Consider the following 23,872-nt stretch of genomic DNA (forward strand, 5'->3'; position numbering starts at 1 on the left):
GTGCTATGGGCAAAATTAGAGCTATAATACAAGATCTGTAAAACTATAGATTAACATTAAATGCAGTAACTGAAATATATTTTATATGTTTTTCTATCTCCCTGCTACACTGTGGTGATTATCCATATATTTTCAGCCCAGAACTGGATGATCTAATACGATGTGTGTATGTGTATGTGTGTACCAAGCATCAAAATGGATCCCTTAGGATCAATTTACCTGTCCTTTGGCACATAACAAATCTCCCTAAGAGATAAGTAGCACTTCTTGCAGGCAGGTTGTAGCTTAGGCATGCTTCCAAAGAATTGTGCTAGTCAAAATACATGGAAATGTTCACTATTCGCAGTGGGATTGGCTTTTAATATATCTTTTTCTTGATTATTAAGTACCTCAGATATATACGTGTTTTCATTTGCCATAGATTATAATGGTTAAACTACTGCTCCTGCTTCATTACTAGAAATTAGATTTAATCAGCAGTTAGAAGGACATGCTCATACATGAACATTCATTTCATTATTTCCTTTGGGGATAAGTAATATGCAGAGTGCTGAGAAGGAAAAATAAATAGTTAGATAATGAAATTACAGTGAAGGCATGAGGTAAGAAAAAACATCAGAAGCTAGGTTACACGAACATCATCAACTCCAACTTTCCCTAGCTTTCTGTCTATTCACATCATTGTTTCCATCATGTCCATGTTCCCCATTTTTTTCACACATTAATATCTTTCTCAGCAAACTAAATCAGTTAAAATCTCTTCTGCACAAGGCGCTGCCCAACAGTCACAGTGACTTTCCAAATTTTGCTCACTGTCACCAATTCAAGGTTTTTAAGCAGGATTCGTCAAATATCTTTCTAATAGCATTAATTAAATGGTCCCATTGCATTTTGTACATGTATTTGTATTATCTTTCTCTTTCCATAATAAAACAATAATGATATTTTTCCAATCATGCAGTTTTCATACATACTTATTAAGCAAGTCTCAAAAGCAGTCCAAACCCACGTTAACACTTATTCAGTTATATATTCTTTACCTGCAGCTTTATCATTTTTGGCATTATTAAAGTGTTTATTACTTCATTTTCTTCTCCTTTAGATACCAACATTTTTTTCTTGGATACTAACATTTATAGCATTGTCATCAGCTATAAGTGCTTTCATAAATAATAAATAGTATAGTAAATAAAAGGCTTTTTTAGTAATTAGAAAAAGTGTAAGCCTTAATCCTACCTGTGTCACGTAGCTTAGCATATATAAAATGCAATTTCTTCTTAAAAGATGCTCATTAAAAACTGCCTTTATATTTTAAGAAACCCACAAAAATAAATAGTCACCTTACAGGGGAAGATGGGCGGCATAAAAATTTAACAAATAAAAATAAATAATCAGACAATTTTATATAGCTAATAATTTTAATTTCCATGCTGGCTGCAGAAGACTGAAAGAATACAGGTAAATATTAGTACTAAGAAAATATCCTAACAGCTGTATCAAAAAAGGAACCAATTACTAAGATTGATAGTGATGTTTGTATTACTAAATGTGTTCAAGCAGAGGCTGAACAGCCATCTTTTAGAAATGCTTTTAAATTAGATTCCTGCACTGAGCAGGAAGTTGGATGATGATAATGATGATGATAATAATAAAAAGTTGGAAGGGACCTTAGAGGCCATCTAGTCCAACCCCCTGCTCAGGCAGGAATCCCTATACCATTTCAGACAAATGGCTGTCCAGTCTCTTCTTAAAAACTTCCAGTGTTGGAGCATTCACAACTTCTGGAGGCAGGTTATTCCACTGATTAATTGTTCTGTCAGGAAATTTCTCCTTAGTTCTAGGTTGCTTCTCTCTTTGATTAGTTTCCATCCATTGCTTGGATGTGATGGCTTAAATAAAGCTTTCCAACTCTGATTTTATCATTCCCCATGCTATATATTTGTTAATATGGATATTTAACATTAATTATATTGCTTTGTCTCAGAGTATGGTATACTAAATAATAGATTTAAGTTGCAGGAAGGTAAATTTTGGTTTAGGTTTTTGGAAAAAACATCGTTGGAATGTGTGAAATATGACCAAAAATGAATTTTAATATTTTATTCGGAAGAGGATTGAGGAAAGACAAAAAATAAGAGTGTTGAATTGGGAAATGCAGAAGAGTAATTAAAGTACTCACCTAATTTCCTTACTTTATATGGGCACATACCATCTGTCCTCTGTGTTTATAATTGATTCAATGAAAGTTAGCCTTCATGAGCTATTCTCGTTAAAGGAAATGATAGAGCAATTGGTTAGTGGACCCATGTATGCTGAGATTGAATTTCTCTTCATTGGATGCTGGAGAGGCATCTGTCAATATGCTTTTAATTTAGATTCCTGTATTGAACAGCCCGTTGGACTTGACCATTGGAAGGCTAGTAGATAAGAAATTCATCCTTTGTCAGCCTTCATATTGCCAACTTTGAACCTCTTTTTTGCCAGTGGTTACTTAAAAAGGAAATTAGACTTGTATACTACTTATCTACCATACAAGTTATTATGAGCCTCTTGCATTTAGAAGCAGTATAGCCTTGAAAGCAATTTACAATGCTGGAATTGTGGCTATCCTCCTCCTTTGTTGATGTCAGTTCAGCCTTCACCACTAGCTGTCCAAAGGAGAGAAACTGAGCTATCTGGGCTAAGCTGATGTTTATGTAAAGGTGGTTGAATTCCTTCTTCAAGGCCATCTCTGTAATTCCTCTATGGGGGAAGACACATCAACATCTGTAAAAAGTCCAGTATTTCCAGATGACATCAAATTGTGATGACATGTTAGAATGGAATCCAACATGCTGGATTAGATAGATTTAGTTTTTCCATAGTTTTTTTTATAATGACCATATATCTATGGTGGGTAGTTGACCATTTTACAAAGAATGTGGATTCTTAATTTAAAATAAAATATTTATTCAGTTCCAGAGTCTGAATGCCAGCAGCATATCTGCTCCCCTTTCAGCAAAGCAACAAAAACAGATCCAACAACTCTGTGCTAAACGACTACAACGGTAGGCACTCTGGACTTTTTTCCTTCATCTAGGACAGGGGTATCAAACTGATGGCCCGCGGGCTGGATGCATCATAGAGAAATCGCGCCCACCCCATTGCCAGCAAACATGATGCAACACGTCATGTGTTGTTGCAAATTTGACACCCCTGATCTAGGAGTTCTTTATAAACATGGAACACGTAGAAACTAAAGCAGCCAAATTGCAACATCAGCTGATTCAAAACCTTCACTGAGGTCCGTGTCCTGAAATAATGGAAGAAAAAAAATCAGGTCATTTGGGTGATCTGTTTTATTACTGTCATAGCTTACAACATAATGGGCAGCATCTATATTATATAAAAAAAGTAAAACTTATAGACAGAAAGGGGAAATTGGGGGAAGGGGAAAGGGGAAAATATATAAAAAGAGAAGAAAAAATAATTACAGCAGTGACAGAATTACTTAGTTGATATCCACCCAATGCAAAAGTTTAAGAGAGGGCTACACTCAAAATCTGTATGTATAGCTATATAAATATATGTGTCTATGAGATTCACAGCAAATAAAGCACAACAAATAAAGCACTTCCCATAACAATGGGAAAAGTTTTGTCATGTGGCAATTGGCATGAGCTAGTTACTAAAGCCCTATTTCCATAGTAAAAGAAAGTACAGCATCTGGTTATTAGCATAGTCGTACTTTGAAATAAGTTACAATATTATGCTTATGAAGCTTTAAGGTTTTATTGTACTTTCTGTTTGATGAGAAGCAGAACTCTTTTGTGAAGAATTGTCTTAGATCTTGAGAAGTTTGAATGTTAAACTATTCTCTAAAGGTCAAGTAAAACGATGTTATAGGAGGTTGTAATTGAACAATTGGCAGAGTAATGGATAAGCTTGTGGTGATGGTATTTTTGCTTCAAAAGTAAAAGAGCTTCTTAATGACATCAAGGTACATTTAGAAATTATTTATGATAAAAGGCTGTCTGGTGGAACTGGACGTTCTTGCCTCCCATTTCACTCACGGAGGAAAGAACTGCCAGTGCAGTTTGTGTTTTAGCAAATGGCGGTGAATTAAATGTGATAATAGCATTCTTACAACTTTGGCCAAAAGTATCACACAAATCGTCTTCTATTTCAGGATGCCAGTACAGTATGTTCTCGGTGAATGGGATTTCCAAGATCTGACACTCAAGATGAAGCCTCCAGTTTTCATTCCTCGACCAGAGACAGAGGCAAGTTATTAGAAAGGAAAAACTGCAGCTGTTTCCTGCATGCATATAAGTGTCTGCAACCTTTTGTTTTGAAGGAAGCACAATGGTGGTCAGCCAGCTTGAGGGAACATAAATAGGAACAGGAGGCTGTTCTTGACTCTGCCTTCTCATAAGCAAAGGAATTTTACATGTGTATGTTGGTCCCATTGTCTGCTGACTTAAAATAAACTTCAGAATAAGTTTAATTGCCATTTTCTTATCTCCCGTGATGCAATTTTTCTCTTGAATTTCTCACTTTTTTCACAAACCTGATGTCTAGAGTGTGGATGTTTACCAAAAAGTTTAACAGTTTCCAGATCCTCTGGTTTTCTAGGTTGGAAATTACACTTTATCCATTGGGCAAGGATAGTTTCTGCCTTACTATGGAACATGGTGACAAATTATTTTGTGATCCCTTATAGATCCCAGATTCTAACAAAATATCTGAACCTCAGTACATCCCTTAATAATCTAGATGCCAAATCTTCCTTTGCAAAATGAGCTTAAAAGTAATAGCCCAACCCCAAACTGACAATCATAATGTTACTTTCTGTGCCAAGCCCTCATTGTCACAGAGCTGCAGCCTGCCCACCCGGTTTTTAAACAAGTATGTGATGCAAGCAGTCATAGGGAAAACAAAAGAGTATTTTCACTATTTTGAAATCTACCTAGGCCAGCCTGATTTATAGTTAAGTACACTGTCATGTTCTATCTTTGTGTTTGCCAACATATCAGATATTATGTGGGACTAATTTCAAAACACAGCAGTGGGCTTCTTTTTTCTCTCCTCCCTCTCTTTGCTCAAATTCCTGAATGGACCTGAACTGAATGTAGGGAATGTATGGAATTTGTCAGTTTGTTATAAGTTATTACTGATATTACACTGTATTAATTTTTGAATGATCTTCTTACCAATAAAATGTACATTTAATGTAATGGGTAACAGAGACTGACAGTCTGAAGAGCATAATGTTAGAACCAGATATTTTTTCATTTATCTTCCTGGAATACTACAGCTACTTTAACACTTGATATTCTCTAAGTAAGTGCTATTTTAACATTCTTTTTAAAAATGCTTTCATATTACTGGCTCAGTTTATTGTTTGTATAAATAAGCAGAGATACAGGGAAAAAAAATATCTGTGGAGTCCTTGGTTTTCTCTGAGCTTTGTTGTTTGCTTACAGACATTTCATCACCTGATTAAATAAAACCATCAGTCCTAGTGAGTGTGGGTTTGCTCCCTGTTTATATACTTGCTCTGCCTGTGTTGGCAGAAGTGGGGCTTTCTCCCTGAGAGTTCCTTGATTAGGGTATTGTCTTCTCTTCATTGTTCACCTGATGTTAATCCCTTCCTATCTGGGTGTAGACTCTGGAGAGGATAGTTCTGATCTTTTTGTTTCATTTTTTTTAATTGTCTCGTTTGAATAGTCTGTAGATGTAGTTCATCTCTATGTCTCTATTGAAAGCTGATTTGAATTTGAATGCCACTCTTCCAGAAATTCCCTAGCATTTTTAGATCTAGTTCAGTCTAGGATGCTCACAGTTTCCCAGTTCAAATTATGGGTGAGTCTCTCTGTGCATTGTGAGAGTAAGAAGTTTTTTTTTCTTTTTTTAATATATTTTATTGATTTTTTACAATAGCAATATTTAGTGCTTAGTAAACAGTGTGTTGTCTGGATTCATATATTTTAAAACAATAATAATTTCTATAATTCCATAATCAGTATATTAGTTAATGATATAATAATAATAACGTTGGAAGGGACCTTGGAGGTCATCTAGTCCAACCCCCTGCTCAGGCAGGAAACTCTATACCATTTCAGACAAATGGCTGTCTTCTTAAAAACTTCCAGGAGGCAGGTTGTTCCACTGGTTAATTGTTCTAACTGTCAGGAAGTTTCTCCTTAGATCTAGGTTGCTTCTCTCCTTGATTAGTTTCCATCCGTTGCTTCTTGTCCTGCCTTCAGGCGCCTTGGAAAATAGCTTGACTCCCTCTTCTTTGTGGCAGTCCCCTGAGATACTGGAACACTGCTATCATGTCCCCCCTCGTCCTTCTCTTCATTAAACTAGACATACCCAATTCCAGCAGCCTTTCCTTATATGCTTTAGCCTCCAGTCCCCTAATCATCTTTGTTGCTCTTCTCTGACTTTTTCTAGAGTCTCAACATCTTTTTTACATCATGGTGGCCAAAACTGGATGCAGTATTCCAAGTGTGACCTTACCAAGGCATTGTAAAGTGGTATTAATACTTCACGTGATCTTGATTCTATCCCTCTGTTAATGCAGCCCAACACTGTGTTGGCCTTTTTGGCAGCTGCAGCACACTGCTGGCTCATATTTAAGTGATTGTCCACTAGGACTCCCGGGGCCCTCTAACAGTTACTACTATTGAGCAAGGTACCTCCTATACTATACCTGTACATTTGGTTTTTCTTGCCTAAATGTAGAACCTTACTTTTTTCACCATTGAATTTCATTTTGTTAGATAGCGCCCAGTGTTCAAGTCTGTCCAGATCCTCCTGTATCCTAAGCCTGTCTTCTGGAGTGTTGGCTATTCCTGCCAGCTTGGTGTCGTCTGCAAATTTGATGATTTTCCCACCTATCCCCTCGTCCAAATCGTTGATGAAGATGTTGAAGAACACTGCGCCCAAAACAGAGCCTTGGGGCACCCCACTACACACTTCCCTCCGTGTAGATGCGGTTCCATTGAAGTCCTCATGCTGAGTACGGCTGGTCAGCCAGCTATGGATCCATCTGGTGGTGATGCTGTCTAACCCACATTTTTCTATCTTATATTTCTTTGATCTTCTCTTCTTCCGGTAATATTCTCCTTTGTCAACATTAAACGGATATAATTCTTAATACTTTAGATATATACAAGGTTGGATATAAACATTTTTCTTGTGTTTGTACAAATAACAATAACATCCACATATAATATCTTTTCTAATCGGCTTATGTTTCAATTGTATTTGTAAAAGTCATCTTATTAAGTCACTATACGTCCTGTTTTCAAGATTCTTACTTAAGCTTAATTTCCCCTCAGTATTCAAACCATTCTTATCAGTCATAATTTTCTCAAAATTAATTATTTTTAAATATCCAAACTTTTCATTCACATACATCATCCCAATATTTTTACATCTCATATATTATAAAAAGCACTATACTACTTATATATTTTATTTTTCTTACTGTAGGGCCCCTTTATATCCAAAATTTATCTATGCCTTTAATCATATTCAAACAAGTGTTTAGTCATATAGAACTCCATCTGGTAAGTCGAAACAAATCTCTTGAATCTGGCCTTCTTCTTTTTCCATGTATCTTTCCACGTAAGCATGTTCCGCTTGCCAGGGGATCTTCCTGTATTTTTATGAGTATTGTTGGGAATAGAAAAGACAAATTAAGTAGGATGTACTTTTTTTGTCTTCCAAATTCTAATGATTCTCCTGGCCGTTCTGTAATCCATTTTGTTAGATCTTCTTTCTTATCCTCAAGTTTGTTTTGAAATTCTGAAAGATAAAATATCTTTTCCATTTTCATTACTTTGGCGAAATCTTGCAAATTTTCCTTTGATTTTATTAAGCTGTGGTTCTCTTCATTTGTAGCTTTCCTATTTGAGTCACTTTCCTCTGGTTTATGTTCTGTTATCTGATTTGTCTGTTCATTCTTTATCGTCATTTTCTGAGTGTTTTTAAATTATAGGTTTAGGATGAAGATGTGCTCATTTATGCCATCAAAGTTGTTTTTAATCTCATGATTTGAAACAATTGTCATTTGAATCTATCACAGCATTGCATACATTTCCTCCTGGAAGGTATTCGCCTTGTCTTGGAGTGTTGCTCCTGCAGATGTCTGATATTCCAGGCTGGGACCTTCAGAAGGGAATATTAGGTGTGGTTTCCTGTCACTTTTAGATATGTATGCAACATCCATTTTGTCTCCCCCCTCCAGATAATCATTCACCGGTACCATAGTCTCTGTGATTAGCCTTGTGAAACCAGCCAATCTTAAAATCCAAACAACCAAATCTTATATAGTTTTTATCTTTACATATGATTTTTGCAATCCGATGTGTTTCCAATTGTCGAAGCATCATTGAAAGCAGTATTTTATAACAGTTCTTCTATTCAGGGGTCACAATTATCAACCAGCCAAAATTGCAATCCAGAATATTTAGCCACCTAAGAGCTTTCCAGTAAATTCCCCCCAGAAGATTAGCCAAAAGTCAAGGTTTTTCTTTCTCTGCAAACAGTTCTTGAGCTTAGAAGTCACAGTTCAGTAAGTATTTATAATCCCAGAAGGTCAGCAGTTTTTAAAACAAATGTAGTTCTCACTCTGTAGTAGATAGCCCAGTGTATTTTCTTTCCTATGTTCCCAGCTGTTTTTTATTTGGTTAAAAGTCACTAAGGTTCAAAGGAACAAGTTTTTCTTGATTTCTTGGCATCTTGCCAATTTCTGAGTCAATGTAGCTGTAGTTTTACACTCTAATCCTCCAGTAGATATCAGTAGCTGTTCATTTTCCAACTTTTAAGGCAAATAATTATTTTCTTATAATTTCATCAATACTTAACAGTTTTCATAATTTTCAGATTTATCCAGACTGTAGTATTATTAACTTCATTTCAATATATTTTTGTCCCCCATAAACATTAATTCGCTGCTTCCATCTATGGAAGAGTGGGGGTGTGGCCCCCTGCCTTCTCACTTTCGGAGGATTTTTTGCTTCTTCAGGATGTTTTCCAGAAAATCAGTTACAAAATAGGAGAGAGAAGATCGATATTCTCACCTAGTTCCAAGCACGCTGTTCACAATTCTTCTGGTTAGTGCGTTTGGACTTCGGCTCTCAGTAGGTTGTGCTAGTCACCGAGGTGTGGCTAGCCTTTCTCCTGTCAGGTTGGAGGGCTTCCCCTGGATCAAACGGATTGACCGCCATCATTCTGCCATCAGCAGGGGGGACCCTCCGTTGCCTCTCCAGGGCGACTTTAGACCCATTTAAGGTCCCCTGGCAGGGCGAAACCTGCAGAACTTTGCAATCCCTCGCTACGATGCAAGACTGGAAGTTGATATTAAGGAGTTTCATTGTGCCTTCTAACTGCTCGGTATGCAGCTCCCAACCTTTTCTATACTCCACACCCCTAGAACACTTCTGATATATTCTCGCACCCCTTACAAAAGTTTGAATAACGGCAACAAATTATGCATATACACTATAATTTTGAAAACCCAAGTTTTCGCGCCCCCGGAATATCATCTCGCACCCCTAGGGGATGCAAGCACCCCTGATTGGGAACCCCTGTGCTAGGTGGTCTTCATGGATGCACTCTGTAGTCTTCTGCCCAGTTGTCCTACTGTTACACTTGTCACAGTCACACTGTATGTTGTAAATACCTTTGGGTTTTTTTTTTTCCTTTTTGGGCTACTGGGCTTTTTGGTTTAAGTTGTTTTGGAGGGCTTTCGTTAGTTTATTTACCACAGTGATGCTGTGTGGTTGTAATAATCTGTCGGTTGTTTCTAAAATATTTTTGATGTATAGTACTGTTCTATTTTTCATAGCTTGTATTGCTTGTGCTATAGTAGGTTTTTTGATAAAGTTGTGTGGGTATCCATTTTGTTGGGAGATTTTGTATAGCAGGTGTCCCCAGCCCCCATGCCACGGCCCACTATTGGGCCGGCACACATGTGTTTGCGGCTCGACTTGCATGAGCGGCAAGCTGGCACATATGCGCATGCGCAGTTTAACTCATGCAAGCAGTGGGCTTGCATACACGCACATAGTTCAACTTGCAGTCGTGTGCATGTATGTGTGCTTTGGCCCACCACTCACATGAATTGAGCTGTGCATGCACATGCATGCACACCAGCCCACTGCTTGCACAAGCCACAAAGGTTGGGGACTGCTGTTGTATAGGCAGTCTGTTACTTTTTCTGGTGTTCTGTATTGCTGCAGCGCATTTGTCTGAATAATGTTCTTGCACAGCTCCTCTTGTGGAAGGTATGACTATTACTTTGATAATAGCATTTGATTAATGCAGATTATTTTTCCATAGACTTGCATTTCTAAATTGCTATCATTTCCTCTTCTGATGAGAATATTTAGGGAGAGCAGCATGTTATATTTTCTTCTCACATTGTGAATTTTATTTCTTTGAAGATGTTGTTGATTGTTTCATGTGTCTTCTCTAGTTCTCCCTTTTTTATTATGACGTATCTGTAAGCCAGATCCATATTTTTAGTAGTATTTCTAGAGACTGTATAAGGGCTTTTGCTACGAGGCCTCTGATTTGTTGGTAATATTTGTCCATCAAATTGAAAGCAGGTAGAGAGGCAGAGGTTGATGTGCTCCATGATTCTGGGTATTTCTACCATATCTTGGATTTAATGTATTTAGCTAGGTTTGGGTGTATTGGTAATCATCATCATCATCATCGTACTCTGACTTCCTTCACGTCTTCTCCCCGCCGCCACCACCACCCCATGCCCCATCCTCAATTTTGTTGGCCCAGCACTGACACCTTCTTGGCTCAGCCAATGCCTGCTTAGCCCCAGTTTTGCTTTTTCCTCTGATCCCGCTTCCACTTTCGCAGCAATCTGCCCCTCAGATCTTGGACCCATTGGCAGTCCCCTTCTCATCCACCCCTACCCCCAAAAGATGTAGGACGGAAGTGCAGCCCAAGTGCATGCTCGCATTGGAAGGGGATGGCGGCAAAGGAGACAGCAGGCTGTGAAGGCATTGGAAAGTGAGATGAATAATCCCCCCCCCACATGCCGAAATTAAAATGAAACAAAACAAGATGGGGAAAAGGAAAGGATTATGCAACATAGAGAACCTCATGACCACGCTCCTGTGCAATCAGAGAAGAGTGATAAAAACAAGCGAGCGAGTTTCATGCAGCTTAATCAAAAAAGTACACCATGATCAAAAAGAATAGAGAAAAACTAAGTGCCCAAGCAGCACCTAGCAAGACAGAGCTACATGACTGTGTGTCTTCCAAGAATGACCAGTACAATATTTATATAAATCTTGTTGCACAAGCTGAGTGGCTGGCCAGTCTTTTAATCACTCAAAGTTCATAGGCTGTGTAAGGTCACTTTGCTTATTTCAAAACAACAGGATTTTCTTGTGGGTCTTTTTCCAGGAATGTCATTTAAATGGTAGATGATGAAAGAAACTGCAGCTACAAAATGCTTCTCTTTTTTTGTTTACCAGAAGAACATACAGCCTTTTTCTGCTCTCTAATTGGCTGACCATAATATTTATTTATAAAACTTGATGACATTTACAATAAATCAACCAATTTGCTTGATGAAATTTTCAGGGAGTCTTCCAAATGAAAATGGTTAATAATGTGTTTTATGTGCATGGAAGATTTTCCTTGTTTCCTTAGCTAATGTGTACTCCAGTGCAGACTGAGAAGAAAAGGAAATAAGGAAGGAACAGTAACCCAACAGAGCTTCCTTTGGGTTCCTAAAGAGGTAAAGGAATAAGCATGGTATTGCAGTCCAGTGCTGTGTGTACAGTATTTATTGTAAGATTAGCTATTTCTTTGGATTCGTGTCTTCACAAAGAACAGAGTGTCAGCCTATTCTCCAAAACACCTGAAGGGAGAACAAGAAGTAATAGATGGAAACTAATCAAGGAGAGAAGCAACCTAGAACTACAGAGAAATTTCCTGAAAGTGAGAACAATTCATTAGTGGAATGACTTGCTTCCAGAGGTTGTGGGTGCTCCAACACTGGGGGCTTTTAAGAAGAGATTGGACAACCATTTGCCTGAAATGGTGTAGGATCTCCTGCTTGAGTAGAGGATTGGACTGACCTTCAAAGTCCCTTCCAGCTCTGTTCTTATGATGTTGTTATTATTAAAGTTTTCCAAAATGACTGCACTTCTTTTTTGCGAGACTTGGAATGCCGTGCTAGCAACTTATTTACAATACTGAATTTCTGTTTATAGATGAGCACAATAGGAACCCCGTTCCTTTGCTGCTAGAAAGCCAAGTGTTGCCCACCACTGCTTCACTAATGCTTCCTGAACTCAGCTAGTATTTTTTTCCATATATTTTATTGATTTTTTAAAACATAAATCACTTAATAGTTGGTAAACAGTGTGTTTGCTGGGTTTACATTTGTAAAGAAAAATCATTAACAATTGGTTTCTATAATCCATAATCCACATAGTACATTTAGTTGATTTCCCCTTTTCCCCAAAATGTCTTCTTTGCAAATCTTGAAATAATATAGTTCTTATTATTTTGATAAATTATATTTAATCTTTAAATATTCCATTTAATGTGCCTAGTCATCTAATTCTTTAGGTCTTATTCAAAACATTTTTTTCTTTTTTATACATTATAATTTCCCTAAATTCAGACACATTTAATTATCTAAAACATTTCCTTCATCTAGGCCATTTCAGCAGTATTATATTACTTATATCAAGAAATAAAATAAAAAGGGGGGGAAACATACAGTATTATTTAAGGAATTCATCTCTCTTAGAATGACATATGTATTCAGAATCTTTTCTATTTCTTTAGTCATATTCAAACAAATGTTTCTTTTTTAAATATTCTCTCTGGTAGATCCCATCATCTATTTTCTTAATTTTCACTTTGATCTTTTTCCTTTGACCAGTATCTTTCTTAATCGATGTGTTTTGCTGAATCAAAAAGTTTTTCCATATATTCATGACTGCTGCTATAGGTATAAGAAGTAAATTGAATAAAGTTTCTTTATGTGAGGCTTTTGCTTTTCCATGTTTCTTGAAAATGTTTTTCTCTTTCTCCTTTTTTGCTTCTCTTATCACTTTCTTTCTCTCTGATGTTTTCAACATTTCTACATTCCATTTTATCCAATCTGTTTTTTTGTCCTCAGATATATTTTGTAGTCTTAAGGGATGAGTTGTTTTTGCATTTGAATTTCTGTTTATAGATGAGCACAATAGGAGCCCCATTCCTTTCCTGCTAGAAAGCGAGTGTTACCCACCACTGCTTCCCTAATGCCTCCTAAACTTAACTGGTATTTTTATGAGCCCATGTAGTGAAGCTATAGCTCCTTTAAGAAGTTCTTAATAGCTAGAGCAGTGGTTCTCAACCTTTTTAATGGCGCAACCCCCCAACCGGTCGTAAGTCGAGGACTACTCAACTGGTCGTAAGTCGAGGACTACTCAACTGGTGCAGCACCGTTTGCAGAATGGGACTTTTGGCGGGCTCAGCAGGGCAGAGACAGCCTGGACAATTCCTATTGGCTTTTGAAAGCCAATAGAATTAGACTCTATTCAAGAGAGTCTATTCTATGGCTTTCAAAAGCCAATAGAATAAAAGGGAGTAGCACAGCTAAGGAAAAGGGGGAAAAAATGGCAGACTGCGTTGTTTGGCGACCCCCGTGAAATGGTTGTTCGACCCCAAATGGGGTCCCGACCCACAGGTTGAGAACCACTGAGCTAGAGCAAGGGTGCCCATAACAGATCTAAGAAGTCTGTCTGCTTTGGTTCCAATACTGAATCGTATTAGTATAAACTAGTTTCAGCTGTTTCTTTTTCCTTTTTTTGTAGATGTAATGCATTTAATTTATATAGCTTACTGTTTTCTACTATTTAACTGGTTTTCCTGAAAAAGAATAAAGTGATGGGCGATGTAGAAAAATGGGATTTTTGTATGCTTTGTCTTGTTACTGCTTATTTCTGTAAAAAAAAGGGGGGCTGGCCACTAGGGGGCAGATTGGTTTTAAATTCAGAGAACAGCTATTTTATTGGGTTGACTTCTAGGAATTATTGCTCTGCTGTTTTAATAGGCTTCCTGCTGTTTCTTCTTCCCTATTGATGTTTCGCTTTTTAGAGAAAAGGAAAGTAAGTTTGGTCAAAGTTTGTATTTATTTTACAACCTACTTTTTCTTCTAGAAATATTTGTTCCTGTTCTTTGTTCCTTTGTTTCAGAGAAACGCACTAATACGCCTCAAAAACCTTTCTGAACCATTCTGGGTACTTTCATCTTTTTACAACAGGACTGTAGCTTTCCCACAGCAAATGACTGAAATAAGTGGTTTACTGAATACAAGTAATTTATTCTATTGGCTTTTGAATTTTGAGTGAATTACAGTGGTAACTCTTGACATGAGTCAGGCTCTGGCTGATATAAAGCAGTTTTCCTGAAACAGTTTGGACCAGGTCAGAGGTTTTTCAGATCTTTAGCATTTCAGAAGACACAAAACAGAGCTAGTCTTAGATTCTTTCTTAAGTATGGTTACAATTCCAGCCTAAATTCTGCATGAAAGAAATAGAACAGGCAGAAAAATGGAGAGGAGAGGATGCCTGGATGTGCCTAGAATTAAAACCTGGGCCTTCTTCACGTAGAAAACCCCAAGTGGTGATCCCTATGATATGTCTTCCTTGGCTGTTTCCTGTGACATTGCAGTTGGCCTTCTGTGTGTGTATTTGGGCTTTGTGGATCCTCTATAATTTGATGGTGAAAATAGTTACAATCCTTGAATCTCTTCTCCTTCTTCCAGATATCTGCTCCATCAGTGTATTTTGGTTCTACAGTATAAAATGCCATGGAACTATTTGGTTCCTCGGTTCATGGCCAAATTATTTTACTTGATAAGGAGAGGAGGGAAGCAAGCAGTCACATTTTCTAGTCCATTGGCTCCTTTGGCTGAGTCCTATCTGCACTGCAGTTTCTGTTTTACTGCAATGCACTTCCAATATTACATGTTTTCTGAAAAACATTGCATAGCTATTGGACCGTTTTTGTAAAAACATGCCATTGAATCTTAGCAAAACTTCTAACAGAACTGGGTATCTTTTAAAAAATGGCTTTTGCTATTCCTAAGAAGAAATATTGAATATCTTGGGCATTTTTCAGTGGAAAAATTATCACGATCCCTTAATGATGACTTGACTAAAATCAATGAAATCAATTAGCAGATCAAAGTTTGCTTTATATTATCCCTCAAAGCAATAGAAAAGGGGAGGTGATGATATATTATTAGTTATACAAGAAACTGGTCTTTTTTACTTTTAGTACTTTATTTTAGTTTTCAGGAGAAGAGTGGAAAACACAAATACAAAGACACATATACAGGATTCAATTTCATTGATCATTTAATAAGAAAAATAGTATTTCACTGCTTACAGACTGCCCAGAGTCTGTAATAGTATTTCACTGCTTACAGACTGCCCAGATTAGAAAAAGTTCACAATGGTTTGCTAGATTGTCCCGAAAGCATCTCTTAGTCCTGTCATACCTTTGCTGATCTTTTATCTTGACTAGAGAAATCTGAGTTGTATGCATGTATTAACATCTTGCTCCTTATTGGGACTCTAGAATTTACATATAAGAGACAGTTTATACTGGGTTACAAATTGCAGGAAGTCTTTGTTTAATGATCCTAATTGGGATTGGGATTTCCGCTGCTAACTGAAACATCCTGTGGACATAGCATTGGCAACAACAGTTTCAGTAATCCCAGTTGTAATAGTTTGATCAAGATTTCACACTCGTTCTGCCCTGCCAAGATCACTTTGGCCTCAACTCCCCCCCCCATACCTTTCTCCCTCACCACCCCTGTCTCTGCCATTTTGGCCACCCAGGGCTCCCTTGTTCCTGCACCACACCACCACCACTCCAAGCCACCTTGTGCTCCACTGCCTAGCCCACCCCAACTGACCTTCATAGTCTTCTTCCTCCCACTGGTGGCAAGGCGCATTTCACCGGGCGGTTTGTGAGGCAGCTACTGGCTGCATAAGCTTTGCACAGCTTCACAAAGAGACAGGTCAGATGCACTTTAGCAGTGGGAAGAAGAAGATGATGAAGGTCAACGGGCAAGCAGAGCAAGGACAGCGGTGCATAGAGCGGCCAAAATGGCAGAGATGGGTGGTGATAGGCACTCTCACTTAAATAAGTCTATAGGGTGTAATTGCACTCTCAAGAACTCATTTGTGCCAGCTGCTTTATTTTATTACCTTTTACAAAGTCTGAAATGTTTCCACAGTGGTCACTTACAGTGCCACACAATTACATTTATTCCCTTTGAGTAATTGGGAGAGATGGGAAAGTTTTCCTTCTAGGTTTCTGTGGCCTCTGCTGCACTATGACCTACTTTGTATTGCTGGCTGGCTGGAAGAGGAGGAGGAGAAGGAGGGGTCTGTGAACACTAGGTATACAAATACACAGTTTGCTTTTCGAGTCATTCAGCACCTAATGCAAAAATAAGGGAAAAAAAACAGACTTATTCATGCCAGTTCATTGTTTACAAACTACAGATGGTTGTTGGAGTTAAAGAAAAGCCTTTTCGGTTTTATGTTTTCATACCTACAAACGTTTGTGCTCTTTGTGGATTTTGTTCATGTACAAAGGTTAGATTCAGATTTTTAAAAGATATAGAAACATTGGGAAGCTGTTTTTTTTTTTTAACTAGAACCAAGCATTTTTTAATTTGATTGTTTATTCAGTTTGTATAGCCACCCATTTCAAACTAGTAACTCTGGGCGATGAACAACCGGGAAAACAATTAAAATACAGAGAAAAAATTAAACACAAATAGCAGGCCAGAAGATACTATAATCTGTCGGTGACAACATAACCAGGGAAACAAGGCCCTTCACACACTCAGGATCCCAGGCCCAGGCTCATCACCAGGCCTTCAAGGCCTTCCAAAGGCCAACAGAGTCATTCTCTGGAGAAAGAATGTTCCAGAGGGCAAGCATTATGGCAGAGAAGGGCCATCTGGTCCCTGCCAGCTGACATCCAATAGTTCATGGGATCCAGAACATACCCATCCTGCTAGACCAGATTGGATAGATAGAAACAGCTGGGAGAAGACAGGGTAATCCAGTCCTATGCGGTGAAGGGCTTTACAGATGACAACCAACACTTTAAATTTCACCCAGAAGCACACTGGTGACCAGTGTAACCCCTGAGGCAGTGATATTTCATAAGCCAAACAGCTGACAGCATTTACAACTCTAAAATGATTAAACTATTGAATTTGCTTCCAGAAAGTTAGCAATGATTGCCCGTTTGAGAGGCATTAAAAAGGTATTAGATAAATTTATTAACAATCAGATACTAAACAGCTAATAGTTAAGCCGATTCTGTGTTACCTCCAGAATCAGGAGCAACAGGACTAAACATCAGCTGAAGCTTCTGGATACTCCTCAAGGGCAGTCTTATTTAAAGCGCATAGCAATAGTTCAAATGGGATCACAACAGCATGATGATAGTGAGCGGAGCCTACTGGTCCAAGAATGGGATAAAGGCACACAACCCAAAGGTGTGCACAGGCCCTCTTAGCCATGGCTACCTCCTATTCTTCCAGCATCAGCCAGGAGTTCAAATTCTGTTGGAGAAAGGAAGAAAATTTTATGAGGTAAATGTGACCCATTAACAAACAAAGGCAGCAGACCTACAAGGACTTATCAGAGAAATGTAGAACTTGCTTCTGAGTAAAAATAAATGCTGCGCTACAGTATTACATAGAATCTGTTGAAATGCAGTTTTGACTGTAGTGATCTTAAACTTTTCTACTAGTGCCCTTAAGTTTTAACACACAGTTTAGTTTTTAAAATTCTAGTACTGTATCTTCACCACTTCCCAGACACTTTCATCTGCTGTCTTCTGTCTGTCTTGTGCAGCCATTTGGCACTGAAATGCAAAAAGACTATCCATCCTTCTCAGCTTTGGAATCTGTGTAGAATTGGGGTAATAGTTAAAGTTTTGATTTTGATTCTGGACTATAGATTTTATGTAATTGTGAGTCATCCAATGTCTAATGACTGTGTCAGCATACAAATTTTAGTAAATAAATAGTTGTATCTTCTAGGAACTGGTTTCACTCATTCTGGATGAAGAACACAGAAAAAGATTGACTTCTGCATGCAGCAAGGACCTTCAGGATTTCTCAGAGACCTGTGGTCCAGTTATTTTGGAAGTTGGCTGTGGCTCAGGGGCAATTGGTTTAAGTCTTCTGAAAAAGCTTCCTCACGTAAGTGTCATTTCATTAGATGGATTTTTTCCCCCTTGCATTCAGTTGTGTCCGATTCTCAGAGGCTGCCCAGACAAGTACCTGAGTTTTCTTGGCAAGATTTTTCAGAAGTGATTTGCCATTGCCTCTTTCCTAGGGTTGAGAGGAAGCGACTAACCCAGTGTTTCTCAACCTTGGCAACTTTACGATGTGTGGACTTCAACTCCCAAAATTCTCCAGCTAGCAACACTAGCTGGAGAATTCTGGGAGTTGAAGTCCACACATCGTAAAGTTGCCAAGGTTGAGAAACACTGGGTCACTAACCCAAGGTCACCCAACTGATTTTGTACCCAAGGCAGGAGTAGAATTCACAGTTTCCCAGATTCTAGCTTGGTGCCTTAACCCATACACCAAACTATAAATCATGCTAACTTTGTCCTTTTTTCTTGGAGCAAAAATGAACAAGGAGAAGAAAGATGAGCACTTTGACTTCAAAGTCCCATTTGAAGTTCTCTTCTTTTACTGAGTAAGCTGACTTTGCGTTACCCCCAGAATCAGGAGCAACTTGGTCTAAACACCAGTTGCTGTAGAGTAGGTCTCTTGGTCTATATGAAACTTGTGGGCTCGATTGCTGATTGTGTGAGCAGAATCCTGGATTAGCTTTATCTTAATCTGGTCCTGCATGGTTCTTCTTGTTTTCTTAGAAACAGATTTGTGATCATACAAGAAAGTGGTTTGTTATAGCTTGATAATCCTTAGTGCAATTTGCTTATTTAATAGGTTAGCACAGTGCATGGACATAGGGTAATTTGGAAACCATGGATTATGGCCTAGCATGTTGCATGTTCCAACAATCAAAGTTTATTCTGTTAAGCAAGGTTTATACCATTGTACAATTTTACCAGAAAGCACATGGAAAGCCATAACCAGGTAAAATTTGCTACCGGTAGTTTGCATTTGAAAAGTGTATCCTTTTCCCTGATATAGATTAACAAAAGGTCATTTCCAAAACATTTAGCATCGCTCACTTCGAATTGCTTTTCCCCAAGGATATCCTACTGTCTCTGAGAAATGTTTTCATGTTTGCTTTTATTATGCTTTGTCTCTTTTGTTCCTAGAGTCAGCTCATTGCCATTGATAAATTAGAAGCCGCTGTGAAACTCACCAAGGAAAATGCTGAACGGTAAAAAAATATTTTATCGTGTATATTACAGTGAACACATTCTTTGAATTGGATCCTTAACTAGCCAAAACAGCATTCTCTGGGGGATAAGAAGATTGTTGCCAGAAGGTTTGAGAAAACCCAGGATTTGCAAAAAATACCTGGAGCTTCAGACAAACACTCCATGTTTGTTGTGCTCTGTTTTGTGCAGTTTGTATGTTGATCCAAGTATCCAATAACACACCGTGGGACTCATGAAACAATGCAAAGAATAAGCATAAGTTTTGCTAGGTTTATAAATTTCGTTTTATTATTATAATAATAAGTCATCTTTTCAAACATTTGATGCATCTGGTACTCCAGACATGGCAGCATAATCTTTCCCAATGGAAGAACTTCTTCCTTGAAAGAGTTAATTGAACATTCTCATGAACATTGCAATGAAACTATCAAACAATTTGGTTCCATTTAAAGTTTCAAGAGTGTAAACTTACACTTTTTTAAAAAAGGATGTTGAATAAACATTGAAAGCAAGAGGCTTTTGGACACATTTCAAAGAAATATGTAGGGGGAAATATTGCATCTGTGGTATCTTAGCTATTTCTCAACAGTTTATTGAAAGTTACTGAACTTACAGACCACAACAGATGGATTGCTTTCAAAATTTCAGACAGTATAGAGGCAGACGCTTGGTTTTATAAATACTTCAATGACTAAGGCGTCTAAAATGAGCAGTCAAAAAACCACCCCATAATTATTGTCTGATTTTTTAAAAAAAATACTAAATTTAATTTATCAAACAAGCCTTGACTATAGGCCATGGTCCACCTAAGTCATTTTGGCCAAATTAAATTAAATTAGTCCTCACTTGCTGACTGTTCATTCAGTGACTGTTAATTTTTGAAATAAGTAGTTTTTTCTCAGTATCATAAAATATAAATGTTCAAAGGGACCATGGAGTTCTGGTATCTTCCATAATCTACTGTTTTGGGGGCTAACTAAACCAATTGAACACTTCCTCACACATGTTTCATTCCATGCTGTTTTTTGGGTTGGTCTTCTGGAAATAGGCTTTAAATTTGTCCTAAAATTTATCCTAAAATGCAGTATGCAGTATTCCAGATACAGTATGACCAACACAGAATAAAGAGGAATGATAACTCCTCACCTATACTTCTGTTAGTGCATTCATACATATTTGAAGTAATGCCACAATAATTGAAAGACTGTTTTGTAATACCAGTGCCTAACTATGGGAATAGCAGAACTGTAGGATTCTCTGTAGGAGAACATCAGTTCTGATTTACAAATATAATTAACTTTTCTGTTGTAGGTAAGCAAAATAATTCAAAACTGCCACAGAAAAAAAAGTCTGTTTATTAAAAGTCATAATAATTTGGAAAACAACTGTTACACAGAAGATTAGCATTTGTAGTGGAACACATGTGTCTCCTGAATTTAATAACCAATCCCCTTAGCACAGCTTTCTCTGCTGTCATTTAGTGCTCAGCTGAATTGGAACAATAAAATGCCAAAGCAGCACAATAGAGTATATGCTTTATATGCATTTGGGGCTATAGCTGAGGAAATACATTTGCCTGGAAACTGAATTCAACAATAGTGAACAGGATAATCTAATAATCTGACTTGACATAAGGCAGATACTTATATTTCTTTTTCTTTCCAGCTAAAAACTTGAAGCATATTCAGAATTGATCTTACGCGAGCCTACTGACAATAATGTTGGGCAAATGTATAAAGCCTTTGTGCCTAATACTGTCCTCCGGAATAATACAAATCCTGCAGAATAAGAGTGAAGATCTCCTGTTAGCCTATCTTGACTTGAAAAGGCCTTGCCTCCCTTGCCATAAAAAAAAAGTAACCGATCAGGAAAAACAGGGACAAGAGCAAGCACAAGCAAGGATTTTTCCACATATATTTTTGCCCCCTTCATTGTAAAGTCACTGCATTTTCTCAACTATGTAAAAATGCAACCTAGTTCTAATTCTAGAAGCACCCCAATTTAAGTGGGGCTCTTTCCACCAATAACCTGAAGTCCTTTCCCATAGAAATTGAGCTAGAAATTCTTTTCATGCTATGTATGGGAAGCTCTGTTGAGCTATGACCTCTTCTCTTGTGCCACTCTTATGTTTTAACATTGGTAGCCAGAAATCAATGCATTAGCATTTGTTGATGGGTGGTGCTTTAATTGTTCATGGATGTAAATTCAGTAATGTTTATGAGTGTTTTCCTCATCTGCTCATACCTGTAGAAGAGAGAGTGTCACTGTTTTCCATTCATGGAAACCCCCAATTTTGAGGAATGCCACTGCTTGCTGCTGCGCTTCTTATTAAAAGGGGCTCCCTCATGCCAATGGAAATTATTCTTCCACTTACAGGCAGAATAACCCACCTGTAAGCGAAGCCACACACACAAAGTCCTTTAATAAAAGCACAACAGATCTCTTTCCAGGATGATATAATCAGTTTGCACTAAGTTTAATATTTATATACTGTGCTGAATGATTAAATCAGATACTGAAAGGACTTGAATGTCCCCACCCTTGCTCTCAATCTAGGTCCTCTTTATTTTGAAGTGTAGGCTGGAGGGGAGCATGCCAAATGACCTATTTCTTATTTTGTATACTCAGCAGTTTTAATCTCAGCATAATTAGTCTGAATTTCTTTGGTGAATTAATAATGCACTATGCTTGTTTTTACTGCTTTAAATTTATATCGTGTTTTATATCATGACTAGAAAAAATTGATTACTAAGCTATTAATAATGTCAATGGATAAAAACTGAACCATGTTAATACATCAGGTAGTTTTAGAAGAGGAGATGCCATATTTTTCTTACTTAGGCTTCATGCCTTGCGGATTACTGGTGCTCAAGGTAAAAACCCAAATTTTGTGTGTTGCAGTTTGGCAAATTGTCTTCAGAGCTGCTAGCAGCAGAATCTGATAAAGAGTTGCTGGTGGAAAATCAGCATGGAACTTAACACATTCATCTTTTTTAATTTCTAGCTATAACTCTGCCAAACTCATTTCCCTGCAGCCGTTTCCCTGAGACCAGCATGTTAAGCCATGTTATCTTCCAATCTAAGACAATTATAGGTTTGTCCTGCATGTGAAAATGTCAGTGTCTCCCCGTGGGCAAAGCAAATAAGAATCATTCTCTACTAATGGGATGCCCCACCTGAATGTCTCAAAGACTTGTGGTTACAGAATAAATTTTCTGTTTTGATCCTATTTTCCTAACTATGATCTGCCTTAGGCTTAAGAATCTTCGATAGTCATATCTGGGCACGGCTGTGGAATTTGACATCTTTTTCTCAAGAACTCTGCTTCCAAATCACTTATAAATCTAGTAAACAATGTGTAGTCCAGAATGGTGCCTGGTGATACCCTACTTAACACTTTCCTTCAACTTGACATGGAGCCATTGGGTTCATTCATTAGGCATGATTGTTCAAACCATTTTTGTATCCATTCTAACAATGCAACCTACATTGTGCTATCTTTACTGGAAATCTTTGCTGATGGCAAACTAAGTTATGTCCATCACATTTTCTTGAGCATCTAAACTGGTCACTATCAAAAAAGATCAGGTTGTTTACGAATGGTTTATCCTTAATGAACCCACACTATTTACTGCCAGTATGCATTTCTTTTTCTAAATGCTTATAAAACAATTACATTATAATCTGCTCTAGAATTGTTTAAAATTACAATCGACCTCCCCAGAGCTATTTGTAATCCAATTTTGGAGTTCCAAAAGCTACCTTCATGCCTGCGGTCATGTGATTGTATTTTGGGCACTTGGCAACTGGCCTGCATTTGTGGCCTTTTATAGCATCCCTCAAGCACATGACCATGATTTTTTGCTTCTTTTTTTTTTGCCAGAAACTGGCATTTACTTCCCATTTCCAACAAAAAATACCCATTGGGTATAATGGATTTGCTTAACAACGGTGGGGTTCACCTAACAACCACCACAAAAAGGTCATAAAATTAGAAGCGATCAACCGTGGTCCGTTTAACAGCAGCAATGGTTTATGACTGGAATTCCGGGTTCAATTATGGCTGTAGGTCAAGGACTACTTGTAGTTCCCCTTTGGAGAAGACCAGAACAAAGCAGGCATTGAGAAGTCCTGCCCTCTCCCCATTGCTTGTTATCTTCTTACAGCTTTGAGTTCACCTCTTCCTTTTTCTTCAATTTACATAGCTAAAAATGACCTTTTTGTTGTTTATCATTTCCTTTGCCTGGTTAAGTTGCTTTTGTAGGATAAATGTTCTTTCCACAGACGTTATCTACTTGCTAGTACATATCTTTGGTAATTTGACAATTACATCTATATTCAAATGCCATGATGCATCTAGATCAGAATTGTGCAAGCAGTGGTATTCCCGGTGATATTCTATAGAAGTGAAAGTTGAACTCGAAGGAGCAAGATAACTCTT

General features: G+C 37.8%; 1 protein-coding gene and 1 long non-coding RNA gene across 8 annotated transcripts in view; one reads left to right on the plus strand and one right to left on the minus strand.

Annotated features, from left to right (window-relative positions):
• Positions 1 to 23,872, plus strand: part of HEMK1 (HemK methyltransferase family member 1) — a 44,010-nt gene that overhangs the window by 1,935 nt on the left and 18,203 nt on the right. For 4 of the 6 annotated variants that reach the window (XM_039365329.1, XM_039365331.1, XM_039365334.1 and 1 more), the window contains exons 3-6: positions 2,956 to 3,047; positions 4,169 to 4,262; positions 18,107 to 18,268; positions 19,366 to 19,430. In XM_039365329.1, the coding sequence (XP_039221263.1) occupies positions 2,956 to 3,047; positions 4,169 to 4,262; positions 18,107 to 18,268; positions 19,366 to 19,430 (413 nt within the window). Of the gene's footprint in view, positions 1 to 1,440; positions 1,459 to 2,955; positions 3,048 to 4,168; positions 4,263 to 18,106; positions 18,269 to 19,365; positions 19,431 to 23,872 lie in introns of all 6 variants that reach the window. The other 2 variants (XM_039365330.1, XM_039365333.1) reach the window with 1 other exon arrangement.
• Positions 15,293 to 23,872, minus strand: part of LOC120318083 — a 93,527-nt gene continuing 84,947 nt past the window's right edge. For both annotated transcript variants that reach the window (XR_005559404.1, XR_005559405.1), the window contains exon 2: positions 15,293 to 17,623. This is a non-coding gene — a long non-coding RNA (uncharacterized LOC120318083). The remainder of the gene's footprint in view (positions 17,624 to 23,872) is intronic.

The sequence above is a fragment of the Crotalus tigris genome, unplaced genomic scaffold, assembly GCF_016545835.1.
Source record: "Crotalus tigris isolate CLP2741 ecotype Arizona unplaced genomic scaffold, ASM1654583v1 scf7180000020033.632256, whole genome shotgun sequence".
NCBI lineage: Eukaryota > Metazoa > Chordata > Lepidosauria > Squamata > Viperidae > Crotalus > Crotalus tigris.